This window comes from Macaca nemestrina, chromosome 13 (assembly GCF_043159975.1).
Source record: "Macaca nemestrina isolate mMacNem1 chromosome 13, mMacNem.hap1, whole genome shotgun sequence".
Lineage (NCBI taxonomy): Eukaryota > Metazoa > Chordata > Mammalia > Primates > Cercopithecidae > Macaca > Macaca nemestrina.
In genome coordinates, this window is record NC_092137.1 from 121368653 (window position 1) to 121386363 (window position 17711).

Below are 17711 nucleotides of genomic sequence, written 5' to 3' on the forward strand. Positions count from 1 at the left end.
GTTATGGGGCCTCTAGAAGGAGGTGGGGGTCAGCCCTGGGGTGGTCGGTCTGAATAGAAATCAAGGAGGCCTGGGCAGGGGGCAAGGAACAAGAAGGCGAGTGGCGAGAGAGAGGAAAGAGGGTCACGTCTGGTCTGGCTAAGTGGAGAGTGTGGCCTGCAGGCACCTTGGGGGCCAGTCCTGGGCCTCACCTAGCAGAGGTGTGGTTCCTGCCCGACTCGCCGTGGTTCAGAGGCTATGTAGGTGGCAGAAGACGTCCTTTCAACAGCTGGGGAAGAAGGACAGCGAGCAGGCTAAGGATGCCTTTTCTTTTTTTTTTTTTTTTTTTTTTGAGACGGAGTCTCGATGTGTCGCCCAGGCTGGAGTGCAGTGGCCGGATCTCAGCTCATTGCAAGCTCTGCCTCCCGGGTTTTTACGCCATTCTCCTGCCTCAGCCTCCCGAGTAGCTGGGACTACAGGCGCCCACCACCTCGCCCGGCTAGTTTTTTGTATTTTTTAGTAGAGACGGGGTTTCACCGTGTTAGCCAGGATGGTCTCGAACTCCTGACGTCGTGATCCGCCCGTCTCGGCCTCCCAAAGTGCTGGGATTACAGGCTTGAGCCACCGCGCCCGGCCAGAGGATGCCTTTTCTTTAAAGGACAATTCTCACATACCTAAAGGAGGTTTGAAAGCCTCCCCCTGGTCGGCCTCCATACTGGAAATGACGTGTTTGGTCTGAAAACATGGAGGCCCTGTGCAGCTCGGCAGAGCCCGGAAGGGTGGTGTGCACCGGTCCAGGGCAGTGGAGGGCAGGCGAGGCCCAGGCAGCTCTCAGAAGGCCTTCACTGCAGCCCGAGACCACCTCAGACCACCTCTGCTGCGCTCCTCTACACCTCTGCCTCTGAGTGAGGGAGCCCCGGGCAGAGGAGGATGCGCGGGCACAGAAGTGTGAAACAGGCCCCTGGGCTGGGTTCTGTCCCCTGGGCTGGGCGCTGTTCTGACTGGGAGGGGCCAGGTGGGGCAGGTGACTGGGCTCCACGCCCACCCCGACCGACTGACTCCTCATTAGGCCTCAGCATGTTTCATCTTCAAAGAGGTGAGATGGGCCACTCAGCAGCCAAAAACAGCAGCGGCGGCATCCACCCTGTTTTATAAGGAGTGGTGGTCTGAGCCACGGCTGAGCCTTTCATGCCCACAGCTCAAAGTCTTTGCCTTTTCATTTCCCTTCAGTGCAATGGGGAAACTGAGGCCAGAGTAAGGTTGACCTGAGGCGGCCCAGCCTGGAGGAAGTGCCTGCGTTCCCAGTCTTGGGGCAGCTGAACTGAGCCTCTGCCTTTTGACGCCCACCCATCCCCCAGGCCCTCTCACTCCTGTCTGGGAGATTTCCTGCCCTGTGCGGCTGGGTCACAGCCTTCCTCCAGCCCTGCAAATAAACACTCCTGCCCGGTTTCTTCCCCACCTCCTCTCGCTGCCTCAGGCCTTGGCCCAGCCTTTCCCTCTGGGAAGAGGCTGGGAGAGCTGCTGTTGGTGTCCAGGGCCTGACTTTCTCTCCTCCCTGACACCTTGGGAAGTAGAGTTGTCCCTTTGCTCGCCCCGTGTCCAGCTCGACTGTGAGACAGCCGGCGTCTCAGCACCGCGTCCCACGTTTGGCACTGGATGGACAGATGAATGAATCCAGTTTTCATTCCTTTGTCCTTCTCTGAACTCCGGTCTTCCATTCTGTTCTGGCATTCGCTCTCCTGCCCCCATTCTAGAAACCTGCCTCCTGCACGCCACCGGACCAGCCTCTGCGTGGTGGTCCCCTTGTCTCGTAAGGTCTTTGTTGTATCATTAAGTCCACAAGAGCTGATAGCCTGGCCTTCTCCTGCAGGAGGCCCTGGACTAAAGAAGTGTTACCTGCGTGTGGCAGAACCGATCCCAGCACATCGTTTGTAATTAGAAGCTAGTGAGGTCCTGCCTGGGAAAGCACCAAGTACTTCAGCAAAGGAAGCCGTGAGCTCCTGCTGCAGCTGTGCATGGCGGTCAGGAACTGGAGAGAGTCAGGGGCCACATAGGTGGCTGCCCTGGCCATGTGTCCTGGCTTTGACCACAGAGTCTCAGTAGAGCAGGCAGAGCTTATACAGACTATAAGAGCTTCTGTGGGCCAGGCGCGGTGGCTCACGCCTGTAATCCCAGCACTTTGGGAGGCCGAGGCGGGCGGATCACGAGGTCAGGAGATCAAGATCGTCCTGGCTAACACGGTGAAACCCCGTCTCTACTAAAAATACAAAAAATTAGCCGGGCGTTGTTCCAGGCGTCTGTAGTCCCAGCTACTCGGGAGGCTGAGGCAGGAGAACGGCCTGAACTGGGGAGGCGGAGCTTGCAGTGAGCCGAGATCGCGCCACTGCACTCCAGCCTGGGCCACAGAGCGAGACTCCGTCTCAAAAAAAAAATAGAAGAGCGTCTGTGGACTATCCTGCTTAGCGAGCTGATAACACTTGTAGCATTTTGAAGAGCTTCTGGATAAAGAAAACAAAGCCGAGCCCCTTTGGGTTATCTGTGGCCATGTGCGTGCCTGGTTGAGCTGCGCTTTATTCCCAGAGAAGAATGAGCGTCCGGTTCGGAGTGATGCTTGGGGGCCTGGCGCAGCCACGTGCGAGGCACAGACTGAGGTGGCAGAGGGTGCTTTCCTGTAGGAGACTTAACACAGGAGCGTTTAATGCTCAGTGTTGGCCTCCAAGTGCTCCCTTTGGCCCGTGGGTACTGATTTGCCCTGACTGCCTTCCCAGGCAATCAAGGGAGATTGTCCTTCTGGCCGCAGGCGGAAAAATACTGCGTAACTTGCCTCAGTTTGCCACTGTCTCTCCAAGCTACCACCTGAGCCCACCAACCCAGAACCAGGGTCTTGTTGGGGCAGTTTATTTCCTTGTAGTTGACTTGTATGAACCATATCTGGCCAGGTGTTGTCTGGTGTGTTCTGTCCAGCCTCAGGGCTCAGGGTCATGAAGGTCATAGCCCATTCACTCTTTTTTTTTTTTTTTTTGAAACAGGGCCTGTCTCATTCTGTTGCTCAGGCTGGAATGCAGTGGCACCATCAGGGCTCACAGCAGCCTCGCCTTCTCAGGCTCAGTAGATCCTCCCACCTCAAGCCTCCCAAGTAACTGGGACAGGCATGTGCTACTACACCGGGCTAATTATTTATTTATTTATATTGACTGATTGATTGAGACAGAGTCTCACTCTGTCGCCTAGGCTGGCGGGCAGTGACCAGATCTCGGCTCACGGCAACCTCCACCTTCCAGGTTCAAGCGATTCTCCTGCCTGAGACTCCCAAGTAGCTGGGATTACAGGCACCTGCCACCATGCCCAGCTAATTTTTGTATTTTTAGTAGAGATGAGATTTTACCATGTTTGCCAGGCTGGTCTCGAACTCCTGACCTCAGGTGATCTGCCCACCTCAGCCTCCCAAAGTGCTAGCATTACAGGCGTGAGCCACCATGCCCAGCCCATTTTTTATTTTTCTATTTTTATTTTTTTATTTTATTTATTTATTTTTTTTGAGACAGAGTCTCGCTCTGTCGCCCTGGCTGGAGTACAGTGGTGTGATCTCGACTCACTGCAAGCTCCGCCTCCTGGGTTCACAACATTCTCCTGCCTCAGCCTCCTGAGTAGCTGGGACTACAGGCACCCACCACCACACCCAGCTAATTTTTTTGTATTTTTAGTAGAGACGGGGTTTCACTGTGTTAGCCAGGATGGTCTCAATCTCCTGACCTTGTGATCCGCCCGCCTCGGCCTCCCAAAGTGCTGGAATTAAAGGCGTGAGCCACCGCGCCTGGCCCATTTTTAATTTTTTTTATAGAGACGGGGTTTCGCCACGTTGCTCAGGCTGGTCTCAAACTCCTGAGCTCAAGCAATCCTCCCACCTCAGCCTCCCAAAGTGCTGGAATTACAGGCGTGAGCCATCTCAATGGGCCCCGATTCACTACCATCAAGATTATTGATATTTTGGCTGTGTCAAAACCTGCTATTGCATATTATACTCTTCCTTATCACACTTACTTACTGTTTCTTGCTTTTCTTTTTGTTCTACTGATGCTCTATTTATTTATTTATTTATTATTTAGAGAGAGAGGCTCGCTCTGTCACCCAGGCTGGAGTGCAATGGTGCGATCTTGGTTCACTGCAACCTCCGCCTCCCAGGTTCCAGCGATCCTCCCACCTCAGCCTTCCAAGTAGCTGGGATTACAGATGCCCACCATCATGCTCAGCTAATTTTTGTATTTTTAGTAGAGACGGGGTTTCACCATATTGGCCAGGCTGGTCTCAAAACTCCTGACCTCAGGTGATCCGCCTGCCTCGGCCTCCCACTGTGCTGGGATAACAGGCGTGAGTCACCGTGCCCAGCCTACTGATGTTCTATTGATGAAGTTTTTTAATTCTGTTTTTCCCCTTAGGGATTTGGGAGGTATCCAGTACCAGGATCTTTATGGTGGGATGGAAGTTTCTCCCTGGTTGGTTAAATTTGGGGGCTGTGAAGTTGTTAAGTATTTTTCGTTGTATGGAAAGAAAACTAAAGACCACAGAAGGGGAAGGTCCCAGAGCTGGGGCAGAGTCGAGGCACCAGGAACCTGGTCCCCATCTCCCCATCTGCCCCCTGAGCATGTCCTCCTCCCAGCGAGATGATGTCCTCAATGGATAACAGCTAAGGGGCAATCTGTAGGTTCTGCTCCTGTGATGGTCCCTGCAGGGGGGCACCACCCAGGTCAAGGCCCCCGACCGAGTGCAAGTGGCTCTAGTGAGCTTCCTCGAGGTGCCCACCACTCACGGTCCCCAGCTCCTGCTCCTGAGGCCTGGCGGTGTGTGGTGGTTTGTTTACTGGACAAGTGCATTGGTACAGAACGGAGTTGTTGGCGGGGGGCGGGGGGGGCGGGTGTGCCCCAGGGGTTGGGTGACGCTCTGGGATAGACTCAGCCCCGCTGTGCCGACTCCACTGCACTCAGGCTCATTCTGAGTAGCTCTGTTTGTGTTCTGCAGAGGGCGGGGCCTCTGCTGTGTGTTTGTGCATAAGTGCGTGCTGTGCACATCTCCTGTATATCCTTGTGGTGTGGCGTGTGTGTTGATCGAGTTGGGAAACAAGTTTTACTGCTTCGCTCCTGCTGCTGCAACTGCAGTTGTCTGTCCCTGTGCTGGGTGACCCTGCCAAGAGCCGCCTCAATGGGAGGTTGTGGTGGAGAAAGGCCTGGCTTTCGCTGCAGGGCTGGGCAGGGAGGGGGCCCCTGCCCTCTGGCAGCTGTGTGCCTGCCTCTGCCCTCTCTTGCTGGCACACTCAACTCCAGCAATGGGACATGTGTTCCCCTGGCACAGGCCGCTGACCCTCTGTCCCCCTGAAAGGCAGATGGACGCTCTTTCCCCATTCCCCCCGTGCGCTCTGCCTTCCCACCTGGAAGTGTCTGTTCCTCACTGCCCCGCTGGGCTGGGGACCTTGGTTAGGCCAAGGTCAGGAGGGTGGGGAGGAAACCGACTGGTTTTGAGGAACAGAAAATGGATATTCAGAACTTGTGAGTTCCTCTCCTGTCTAATCTGTGGTTGGTTCTGTCTTACTTCCTCCAAAGTTCAGAACATCAGACATATTTTAAAATAAACCTCAAAGAGATGGCCTCTGGGAAGCTGACCCTCCAGGAGAGGGAGACCTCGACAGATCTGGGGACAGGCCAGTACCTCTGGGCATCCCAAGGCCAGGCAGGGCCCAGGCTCAGGCCAGCTTTGTTTGGGTCCCAGAAATCCTGGTTTCTTTACAAGTGTATGAGCAGGCTTGAAGTGACAGAGTTAAGCTGCGGAGGCAGGCTTGCATTCTTCAGCCAGCCTTTGCTCAGGGCCTTGGCAGCACCGGGGCCTGCTCCCTGGCCCACCCCACCTAGGCCCCGTCCTCCTGGAGACCCTTTGAGGCCTCTCCCCCTAGGCAAGTGACTCATCAGCTTCCAGCCTAACACTCTACCTGGGTCTCCTCATCCTTTAACTCTTCCTGGACAACCCGGTGGATTATCTTCCTCTCGTTCTAACTTAGGAAGATAGACTCTAGTGCCTGCCACATCGTATGAAACTGCCAGCCAGAGCCCCCACCAGCTGGCCCAGTGCGCGGCTTCGCTGCCGCACATTACGTGGGACGTTTGAATCCAAGCAGTGATGGTCTCCCAGAAATGCTCTGTTCTCAGCACTGTGTCTTTGCTGCTGCTGTCCCTCCTTCCTGCGGAGCCCGGACTCTCTCTCCCGTCCTTGGATTGCTGGGGGCGTGGCTCAATCCATGGCTGGTTTACATGTTGCTTCACAGACTTGAACGGCTACCTTTTAGGATCAACCCAGAGTCTCACCTCAACCACAACCCCCATGGCTCCCCCTGAAATGCCTCACCCTGTCCAGGTACAGTGGCTCATGCCTGTAATTTCAGTGCTTTCAGAGGCTGAGGCAGGAGGATCATCGGAAGCTAGGCGTTCATAGACCACCCTGCACAACATAGCGAGACCCTATCTCTGCAAAAGTTTTTTTTTTTTAAATGAGCCAGGTGGCCGGGCGCGGTGGCTCCTGCCTGTAATCCCAGCACTTTGGGAGGCCGAGGCAGGCGGATCACCTGAGGTCAGGAATTTGAGACCAGCCTCAACATGGAGGAACCCCGTCTCTACTAAAAATACAAAATTAGCTGGGCATGGTGGTGCATGCCTGTAACCCAGCTACTCGGGAGGCTGAGGCAGGAGAATTGCTTGAACCTGGGAGGCAGAGGTTGCAGTGAGCCGAGATCGCGCCATTGCACTCCAGCCTGGGTAACGAGAGCAAAACTCCATCTCAAAAAAAAAAAAAAAAGGCCAGGTGTGGTGTTAGCAGGGCATAATGGCACATGCCTATGGTCCTAGCTACTCAGGAGGATGGCTTGAGCCCAGGAGTTTGAGGCTGCAGTGTTTGAGGCTCCCAGCTGTGTAGCGAAGAGGGCCAGGCACAGTGGGGACGGTCCCTTACACGCCATCCTCAGTCTGCAGGAACAGCTGCCAGGATGACCACAGCCTTCTCAAGTGCTCTCCACGCACCACCTTTTCTGTCCCTTCTTCCCTGTCTTTGCCAGGACTTTTTAGTGACGGAAACACAAACACAAATCCTGGAAAGCCCTGGGACAGTTCATCAGGCTTAGAGGGACCTGAACAGTGTCAGAAACCCTCCATGTCACACCCTCCTCCTCCAGGCTCTGCCCCTTGGCGCCTTCCCAGGCAGGCCCTCCCCTCCTCCAGGCTCAACGGCCTTGTCTCAGCAGCCCTAGGCAAGTGACTCATCAGCTTCAAACCTGACACTCTACCTGGGTCTCCTCATCCTTTAACTCTTCCTGGACGAGAAAGAGCTCCCGCCCTCGAACCGTAACCAGAGTGGCGCCTCATTGGCTTGGTTCGGGTCCAGTGCCCATCTCTAAGCCAGTCACATTGGCAAGCTCCCATGCAGTGAACGGCCAGCCTGGGACTCACGGAGTCACCACCATGGAACAGTTTGTTCTGAGCGTAGGGGACAGGAGGCTGGGACACTCTTACAAAGAAAGGGAAAAGACAGGACCCCTGGACGTTTACAGCATCCCTGTGGTTCAGTCACGGGCAGTGGCCTCGTGCTCTGGTGTTGCTGGGAAGGATGAGGAGGGCAGTCCCAGGCTCTGACCAGACGTGCCAACACCCCGGAGACAATTCAGTAAGTGAAAAAGCGAAAGACAAGAAGGGGAAGCCATGGGAAAACCATTGCTCTGTCAGGGTGGTTATGCAATGTCTTGGCTGGTGTCAGTGACCCCCTCCTGCACCCTACGCGCTCACACGCACACTGACACGTATGCATTGATGTGCACATGTACAGGCGTGAACTCGTACACATAGGCACCGAGAATCTTGTCCGTCTCTGGGCAGTCTGCAGAGCTAGGTTTTCTGGTCCAGATCTCCCTTGTGTAAAGGTCTCTGGTCCCAGCTGGAGGAGTAGGAAGACCCCGCCAGTCCCTGCCTGTCATCTCCCTGACCCCCACCAGCAGGAAGCCAGAGAGGAAGGTGGACTGGGTGGGAGCCTCCGACCTCCAGCTAGGACTTGCCTCCAGTGCCTTGGCTCCTGCCACCAGCCTCTGATGGAGGAATGGGGAGATGCTCTGAGATAACCTCCCCACCGCAGTCTGCAGGAATCCGGAGCTCTCAGCCTTCCATGTCTTTTCCCTCCCCAGCCCCATGCACCGTGGCCTCCACATTCCCTCCCTGTCCTCAGTAGCACGAGCAGGAGCCAGGGACGCTCAGGCCCCAGCTAGGGATAGAACTTAAGAGATCCCCGCTGTGAGGGCTCTTGGATCTCTGAACTCACTCTCCGGGAAGCCAGAGGTGCAGGCGAGAGCTCCTGTTCTGAGGGCGTGGAGGGTGTGGGCACGTGCTGGGCCCCGCGCCCTCTGCAGCCTGGAAAGAGACACCCACCTCTCTGCCCAGCAGCGCCCGAAAGCAAACTCCATTCAGTGGCCATTCACTGCAGCAGAGCTGGAAGTCCTGCCTGCTGAGCTGCTGCCAGCCCATCTCCCGCCACACTAAATGGGCCTCATCCCTGCTCCGCGTTTGGGGACCGTGTTTGGGTCACCCCCACCCCATGCCCTAGCAGGCACTTTCACTGACAGAATTGGGTGTCTTGCCTGGCAGGCCCCACCGGTGACGTCTGCTCTCTGGCCTCTTGACCCTGTGTCTTCTGTGACCCTAGGTTAGAAAGAGGTCTTAGGTCACCGCCTCATTTCCTAGCGGTCGGTCATATGTCTTCATTTCTTCCTCGCTAGGACTTATGACCGGCGACCTGTCCTGGTCAGAGTCACTTCCCAAGTCGGCTTGCCTTTGGGAACAGAGCTCTCGATACCGCCCTCTGCTTTCTCCTTTAGCGTCTGCCAAAGCCAAGGGTCAGGGGGTGCAACCTTGGAGCAGAAGCTGCCTGGGCAAGGGGAAGAGGTTGTACGGTTTGCTCATGGGACAGGGAAGACATGGCAGCCTCGTCCTGGTGGCCAGTGCCACCCTGCAGGGGCTCAGAAGGCATGTACCTAGAAAAATGCATCCCCTTTTGCCTGGTGTCCTAATGGACACACCAGTCGCCTAAGCTCTGGCGCTCTCCTCAGACTGAGGCTCTTGGCCTGGGGCCTGAGTAGCCCTGCCTGGGATTACTCATGATTCATTGTTGTTGTGCCCAACCTGTGTGGATACCTAGACTGTGCCCCGGGGGCCCAGGCTGCAAAGGGCATTCCTCCTCCACCCTGGGGGAAAGCCTCAGCCTCGCCCTGTCCTCCCAGTAGGAGGCCTGTGGACCCTTGCTGTCTCCCAAGGAGGATGTCCACAGTGTGAATCCTCTTTAGAGACCCACCACCACCCACGCGCACGGGGGGAGCTCGTCCTGCTGAAGGCTGAGAGCCCAGACACCTGCTCTTGGGCCAGCCCTGCCCCTCCTGGACACAGGGTCGTGATCATCAGGGAACCTCCCCACGCTGCAGTTTCCACGTCTGCTGAAGGCGGGGTCCCAGGCCCTCTCTGCGTGCCCTACTGGATCAGGGTGCTGTGAAGTGGTACTATATAGGCTTAAATTGAACAAAAAAGGGGAAAAAAGGATTGTGACCCAGCCCCAGCCTCGGGTCTGAAAGGGCCCAGGGTAGACCAGCGCAGCTTCAGCCTTTCCCAGACTCCGTTGGCTCTAGAGTCGATCTTCAGTCCGTGTGCTTGCACCTAAGTCCTGAGAGGACTCGTGTGGCAGTGGTGACACCTAAGGCAAAATACTTCTCCTGGGCTGGGCTGGACTTCTAGGCTCTTGAGATTGGGCTGAGAGCAGTCCAGCCAGGCTAGGATTAATGCATGTTCCCAGGCTGCCACCACCCAGGGTCCATGAGCATGGAAAGGAGAAAGCAAGGGGACCCCAGGCCGGAATCCCAGCGCCAGCAGACATCAGGGCCAGCTTCCTGAGTGAGAGGTAGGGACACCTGGGGGTGAGCCCCTGGGCCCCAGCAGCCTGGGTGGGAGAGCCGTGCCCTCTGGGTCCATCTTTGTCCTTCCTAGCAGGTGTTTCTGGGTCAGCCTTGGTTCTCCCCGTAACACACACACACTAACTGCCCCAGAGCCTGGTTGGACCTGGTCCCTCAGGGTCCTCCTGCCAGAAGCAGGTCTGCCTTCCCTACCCGGTCTGGCAGCCTCCAGGAGAGGGCTGGATTTGAAGGCTTGTCCAGGGTTAAGACTGGATTCTTGGTCATGACCTGAGCGGGGAGAAAGGTTATATGCTCTGGCCAGAGCGAGTGGCTTCCTGGGAGAGCATCTCCGTCCTCCTTTCCTGCCCTCCTTCAGCGTAAATAGCCCAGGCCACAGCCTGCTCCCTTGGCGTTGGCTGGAGGGGAATTTCCTAAAGGATGAAGTTCCTGGGAAATGTCCACCCTTTTTCCCTTTTGTCTATGACAAAAGCACTGCTAATCGCTCCTACTTGACTTGGGAGTCTTGGCTGGGGGAGCCTGGGGTCAGAACTAGCTGGACCAGAACATGGAGATGCTGACCTCCCTTCCTCTGGTGACAGTCCCAGTCTGCTGTCTGCCGTCACTCAGCCTTGTCATTCCTTCCCCAGGGGGAGGGCACGGCCCCCGTGAAGGCTCTAGAGTCAGGAGTGAGGCATTCCTGCGTGGAACTTCTGAGAAGAGCCAGCCCACCAGACTCCGGGGAAGACCCAGAACACGGGAGCTGGGCCCTTGCTGGCAGTGGTGACAGGGATGGGCCGGGCTTTTCTTGTCAGTACTGGGTCCAGGCATGCCCTCAGACTCTGCCTTTCCCCATGATGTTGACTGAGGTTTCCGGGGTCCCATTTCCCATCAGGGCTTCACAGCCTGACTGACGTGCCGTGGGGCAGGAGTTGGGTCCCATCTTCAGACAAGGTCCTAAGGCCTGGACAAGTGTAGCCCCCAGCACCCAAGGAGGGCTAACCCTGAGGCCACAATGAAGTCCCCACCACACCAAGCAGTTCTAAGAGACCTGGAAGGGCCTCCCTCTGGCATATAGAAGGGCCACCTTGTGCTCCCAGAGGGAGAGGAAGCAGGTAAGGCAGGGATTGCAGCCTTGGCTCAGCCTCTCTCTCCTGCCTGGTGGAAGGGAAGAGGAACCGTGCCTCTAGTGCCAGCCAGGACAGGAGCAGGCTTGCTAAGTTCAGGAATTGGTCACACCGCGAAGGAAGCAGGAAACGCAGCGCTCACACCTGGCCCTTCTTGTCTTGCTGGGAAGGGCCCCCTCACTCAGGCCCACCCCTGCCTGCCCTGCACCCCTCCCGTGCCTCCGCCTGCTGGGTTGGAGGGAAGGGGAACTCAGGGAGCCAGCAGTGCATCACCAGCAAGCCAGCTGGGCTGGGCGACTCGGGTGTCCACAGCCACTGGCGGTTTAGATGGGGAGACTCGGGGTCTGCCTGCTCCCGGCCACAGAGTCCCCAGTTTCCGCTGAGCTTTTGTTCCTCTGACCTTCACACAGAGAGAGGGGCCTCGTGGGAGGGTGGGGACCCCACGCCCCTTGTCTGGACAGGATCAGACTCTCTCTTACCTCTTTGCAACTCTGAGACCAAGAGTCCTGGGGAAATGCAGGGAGGAGATGGAAGTGTTGGCACTTCCTATGCCAGTAGTGAAGGCTGCTTTTCCAAATCCCCACTGGGAACCCAGCTTCAGTCAGGCCCCCGGAAATGTTCCAAGGGAGGGCATCTGCACAGCCACCAAGCTCCTTAAATTGGGTCAACGTCTTCCTTACAGGAAGCACCCTCAAATGCAAGGAGGACGCGCACCCAGCCTCCAGGCAATGTGGCGGGTTTAGTGTTTTCCCTTTGCAAAACACAGCTGATAAAATGTGGTTCACAGGGCTTTTCTCCAGGACTGCCATTTCTTACTCACTGTCCACCCAAACACTGGGAATCGTTTTCCTGGGATTCCCCTCCCCCTCCCTGCCCCTGCAGATTCAATTATGGGAATCAGCATCAGAAACAAGTTGTGAAACCAGTAACTCTCCACTGCCTGGGGTCAGTCCACTGACGGATTTTTCCTCCCTGATACTTCTCCAGGGCATTCCTCGGATCTCAGACCCTCCCCACGACGACTCCTAGGAGGGGAAGCTCTGCGGCCGGGCCCCTCCATACAGGGAGACTCCCCTGAGAGCCCGTGGGTGGAGCGGGCCACCGAGCTGCGCCCCCCGGGGCTGGGAGTGTTTAAGACTGAAGGGTCTGAGAGAGACAGGCCCCCGTTCGCCCCTCCCAGGCCCACACAGTCTCCCCTGCAGACCCCAGGGTGCCTTCCCCAGCCATTCTCAGTGATGTCCCTGATAACCCTTGGATGTTTTCTCGGCATCCCCTGCCACCTCTCATCATTCGCTGGCCCTCTCAAAGACGGGCCTCAGCCTTTTTTTTTTTTTTTTTTTTGAGACCATTTTGCTCTGTTGCCCAGGCTGGAGTGCAATAGCACAGTTACAGCTCACTACAGCCTCGACCTCCCAGGCTCAAGTCATCCGCCTGCCTCAGCCTCCCAAGTAGCTGGGACTACAGGCGACCATGCTTGATAACTTTTTGGTTTTTTGTAGAAACGGGGTCTCGCTGTGTTGCCCAGGCTGGTCTCCAACTCCTGCGCCACAGCTTCCCAGAGTGCTGGGATTACGGACATGAACCACCTCACCCAGCCTGGGTCTCAGCTTCTTTTCATGGCCAAGTCCCGCTCCCAGGCCTCACGCCCACCCCAAACCCAGTTAGGTTCAGTCAATTACAGTTGGCAGTATCTTGTTAAAAAAAGTTTTAAAGCAGCTTTCATTGTATTCTCACTGTATGAGTATACACGTTGTAGAGAAATAATCTTAAAAAAGGAAAAAGGAAAGATAAGGCTACCTACCCTGTAATCCTTTCTCCCAGAGGGAGCTCATTCTACTGCCTAGTGCATTCCAGCACACCAGTGTGGCCACATTCTCTCACCTGCCTCCCCCAGGCACCCCCTGTCCTTACAACTCTGCCCCCAGGTCACCCTGACTCCCTTGCACCTGTGCCGGCCCCTGGTTCTGGAACCGCCCTCAGGGTCTGTCATCAGCCCTCCTCTGCCTGCACAGGGCCATCTTTGCCTCAACTCCTACTGTTCCTTTGAGGCTCACTTTAGCTTAGTCACTTCCTGAAGCCTCTAAGTTGTACTCCCTATACCCCCAAAACCCTGGAAGGGCCCTTTCTCCTTTTGGTCAGTGCAGAAGCAGAGAGACGTTATTTCTTGACCAAATGGTTGCCCTCCTGAAGTATCTTTGTCCCTCTAATGCCTGAGTGTCTCACGTCGCCGTGTCTCAGTCAAGGTATAGTGTCCGGCACACAGGCCCAAACTTGCTTTATGACAAGGGGCAGTGAGCTGTTGCAGGACTGCGAAGGCTGGACAGAGTCCCAAAGGCAAGGCCAGGTTGGAGGGAAGGGGAGCTCAGGGAGCCAGCAGTGCATCACCAGCAGGCCAGCTGGGCCGGGCGACTGGGACATCCACAGGCTGCTACAGGGACCCGGCAGGTAGAGGGAGCTAGGCTTCACGGAGGTTGGGTCTTCCCCACCCCACGGCAGCTCTCCTGGAGGCATGCCTCAGTTTCCCCCACCGTGTCTTCTCTGCGTGCCGTGTGCAGGGCCACCTGGTCAGCCTGTGGAGTCAGACCGCCCGTGGGCCTTCACGGTTGTGTTGAAGAACAGGCTGGGTCCCAGGCAGGGTGGGTGCTGCTGGTGGGAGCCTCAGGTGGCCTTTGACCTCAGGATTTTACACTGTGGTATTTGGTTTTTGTTTTTTTTTTGAGACGGAGTCTCGCTCTGTCACCCAGGCTGGAGTGCAGTGGCCGGATCTCAGCTCACTGCAAGCTCCGCCTCCCGGGTTCCCGCCATTCTCCTGCCTCAGCCTCCAGAGCAGCTGGGACTACAGGCGCCGCCACCTCGCCCGGCTACCTCCTTGGCCTCCCAAAGTGCTGGGATTACAGGCGTGAGCCACCGTGCCTGGCCGGTATTGGGGTTTAAGAAGTCAGTTGATGGCACCAAATCTGATGCCCTGAGAAGTGGTCTGGCCTCTGCCCTGAGGAGACTCCTGGGCCTGTGCAAAGAAGCTGTAGCCATTGCTGAGGCACTGCCTGGCGCCCTGGGAGGGCAGGGTGATAAGGTCAGGGGAAGCCGGGACACAGGGGCCATGGGCTGGTTCTGAGCTCCAGCCCATTGTCACCTGCCGGCATCTCTAGAGCCCACCTCTCCCACCCCTGCTTGTCCGCAGGGCTGGTCATTTGCCACCTCCTGATCCTAGACGTGAAGAGAGAGCTGAGAGGACAAGGCAGCGGGGCCTCTGAGTGGAGGGTGCGCTTGCGGGCAGTGACTGGGACTCCAGAGCAGGCTGTGTCCCTCCTGGAGCCTCACGCCCTGGGACACTCCCCATGACTTGGTTTCTCTAAACGGCAAGCACGTAGCCCATAAGCGAATGGGCACCAAGAGAGCCCGGGGGTGCCTCAAGATCAAATTGTTCTCGGGCCAGATGGAGCAGGCCTGCGTCCTGTTTTCACTGCTTGAGAGTGCAGTTGGCAGGAATGAGGATGGAGGCGAGGTGTGCAGACACTCAGCCAGAACCATCGGCTCCCGTCTCTCCACCTGCCTCCTCGGGTCAGCAAGGAGACTGTCCAGGCAGGCTACACCCGTGTTGGTGCAGGTGGCATTCTGCCAAGGGGTAGGCCGAGTCCAGGAGCCATGCGCCACATCCCCCCAGAGGGGGCTCCCTTTGCTGTTTGCACAGAGGCACCCTGGCCTCAGTACCTACGGGTAAGGGTGGCCCGGGGAACAGAGACTGCGGAGGTCAGAGTGGATAGGCTCCTCTCAGAAGGTATCCTCTGTTGTCCCGGCACAAGGCTGGGGAACAGTGTGTGTTTCTGGATGGCTGACTCTGTTTTCTAGAGGAGGGAAGGTTGGCACCTCATCAGAGGGCAGGCTGGGAGAGCCTGCTAGGGAGTCACAGCTTCGAGTGAGTGCGGGCCCAGAGCCTGGCTCACCCAGGCCGCCTTGAAGATGCCTCCCTGGAAACTGTCGCTGAATGCCCAGGGGTGGAGTGAGCCCCGCCCTGGCCTGCCGTGCTGCCCTGGCGGAGTTAGAGAAGCAGCTCCCCCTGTGCTCTCCCTCCAGGCCTGCTACCTGTGCCACAGCCTTCTGACGCTGGCCGGGGTGGTCGTCAGCTGCCGGGACGTCACTCCAGACCAGTGGGTGAGTCTCCCAAGGGCCGGGGTTGGGGTGGGGGTGCCCAGCTGTGTCTTCTCCCCCAAGCGGCGTGGGGTTGACTGGGATGGCGCCCAGCCCACTGTTAGGAACTGCAGAGAGCAGGAGGCTGAGAGAGAAGCCAGCCTGGGAGAGCCAGGGCCTCTTCCTCCCGACAGTGCCCCACCAGCCGAGCCATTCCCAAGGGACACTGACCAGAGCCCTAGCAGTTGTGCTGGCCCCGTCCTCCTTTTCCTGCTCAGCTTCTGAACAGTCACTCAAATGTGCCCCTTCCTTTGTCTGAATTTGTTCTCCTCCTGCCCTGCTTTGGATGTGCCTGGCTCGTGCTACACTCGCCTCTCGGCCTCCCTCCGCCTCCGCAGGGCGAGCTGCAGCTGCTGTGCATGCAGTTGGATCGCCACATCAGCGCACAGATCCGGGAGAGTCCCCAGGCCACGCACCACACCATGCTCAAGGACCTGGCTACCCAGACCTACATCCGCTGGCAGGAGCTTCTGACCCACTGCCAGCCCCAGGTGGTGCCCTCTCAGCCCCCAGACCTGGGAGGGGCGGGAAGTGGTCAGGCAGGGCTGGCCAGAGCCACCGGCGCAGCCACCCTCGCTGCAGCTGCTGAGCTCCTGGCAGGGACGTGGGTGGAGCGGGCATGTGGGGGAAGGGTGGGGACGCTTGAGGGGCCTTACATCATTCTTATCAAGAATCCAGTGCCAAAGGCCAGGCATGGTGGCTCACGCCTGTAACCCCAGCACTATGGGAGACCGAGGTGGGAGGATCACAAGGTCAGGAGACCAGCCTGGCCAACATGATGAAACCCGTCTCTACCAAATATACAAAAAATTAGCCGGGCATGGTGGCGGGCACCTGTAATCCCAGCTACTCTGGAGTTTGAGGCAGGAGAAATCGCTTGAACCCAGGAGGCAGAGGTTGCAGTGAGCCCAGATTGCGCCACTGCACTCCAGCCTGGGCGACAGGGCGAGACTCCATCTCAAAAAAAAAAAAAAAAAAAAAAATTCCAGTGCCCAGGGTGGGTGCGGAGGGAAGGGGACGCAGAGATGCGCAGTCCTCAGGAAATGCAAAGGAAAGTTGCCCTGGAGAGGGAAAAGTCTGGACCCAGAGTGCCAGTCTGTCATGAGCAGTGCCAGGAAGGGGCCCCAGCTGTTCACCTTCTGCCCACTTGTGCTGTGGGCTTGAGGCTGGCCTCCTGCTGTGTTAGGAGGAAGGCTCCCAGGCTGCCTGGGTCCTCTCCACTACACCCCCTACCCCGCCAAGTCTTCTCAGAGCTTGTAGGTGTGATATTCACAGCTAGTGTTTCTTGAATGAAGATCTGTTTCTATAAGAACCCACACAACCCCCATGAGGCAGGTGTTACCAGGAGCCCATTTTACAGAGGAGCAGACTAACCAGAGGCCCTGAGAGGCTCGATGGCTTACCCCCATGACGCAGGCAGCTTGTGTGAATGTCAGAATCAGGGCATGAGGCAGCCTGACTCCCAAGCCTCTAACCTAACCAACTTCAGCCCCTGTGCTGGTGCCCTCCCTTCCAGCCCCATGTCTCCAAGCAGCACCCTGCTGGGCCGGCTCGGGGTCTCCCTGCCTGAGCCCCCAGCCCTCTGTGGAGGGGCACAGGACCTGTGAGGACCACCTCCCACCCCACCACCAGTGCCCCTCCACTCCTAGCCTGCCTCCTCTTGACTCCTCTCCCGTCCTTACCCCATAACCTCTGACTTAGGGCTGACACGTGGGCCACAGCCTGTGGTTTGGGTCTCAGATTTCGCCAAGTCTCTGAGAAGGCTAGAGAACAAACCTCACCCTCACGCCCCAAGGAACTAGATCTCACCAGCCTCTGGTGGGAGCAGCGTGCTTGTCACGAGAAGAAGGAAAAGTGATTCAGGGCCTGGCAGGGGGGCCCCGGCAGACCACTTGTACAGTCACGTAGCCTGATGACCGCTGTGTCCTCGCCAGCACTGTGAACCCAGGCATCCTGCTCAGTCGGTCCCTGGCATAAGCCTGCAACGGGTGCTGAATGGACACCGCCAGCCCGGGGAGCTGCAGGGCAGTGGGCGACACCTGGGCCCAGGCCCTCACAGCCTGCTTTTCTCCTTGCCGCAGGCCCAGTACTTCAGCCCCTGGAAAGACATCTAAAAGAGCAGGGTCAGGGCAGCCCAGGGCTCCTGGCTCCAGCAGGAAGTGAACAGGCTCAGGGAACTGGAGGAAGCAAAGCATCAAGACCAGAGGCGGCCACATGCTGACCAGCCTGATGAAGCAAGAGCCTGCCTCTGCCACCGCCCTGGCCGCCTCTCCTCTCAGCAAGGGATGGGCTTCTCTGCCTCGCCCACCCCTCAGCCCTCCTCCCAGCCATCTCCTCTTCCCTAAGGCCTCTGTCTCCATAGCTCTGGTTTCCCTGGGCCTCCGTCCTCCCCACCCTCCTTCCTCTCTCTCCCTGTCACCAATGTGAGGTTTCTTTGTGCACATTAAAGTCTTTCAGCATCA

General features: G+C 57.4%; 1 protein-coding gene across 11 annotated transcripts in view; it reads left to right on the forward strand.

Annotated features, from left to right (window-relative positions):
- LOC105490053 (family with sequence similarity 178 member B) overlaps positions 1-17711 on the forward strand; it is a 123382-nt gene extending 105671 nt beyond the window's left edge. For all 11 annotated transcript variants that reach the window (XM_011755298.3, XM_011755300.3, XM_011755299.3 and 8 more), the window contains 3 exons: positions 15136-15213; positions 15588-15740; positions 17331-17711. In XM_011755298.3, coding sequence (XP_011753600.2) covers positions 15136-15213; positions 15588-15740; positions 17331-17363 — 264 coding nt within the window. In that variant the 3' untranslated portion in view covers positions 17364-17711. The remainder of the gene's footprint in view (positions 1-15135; positions 15214-15587; positions 15741-17330) is intronic.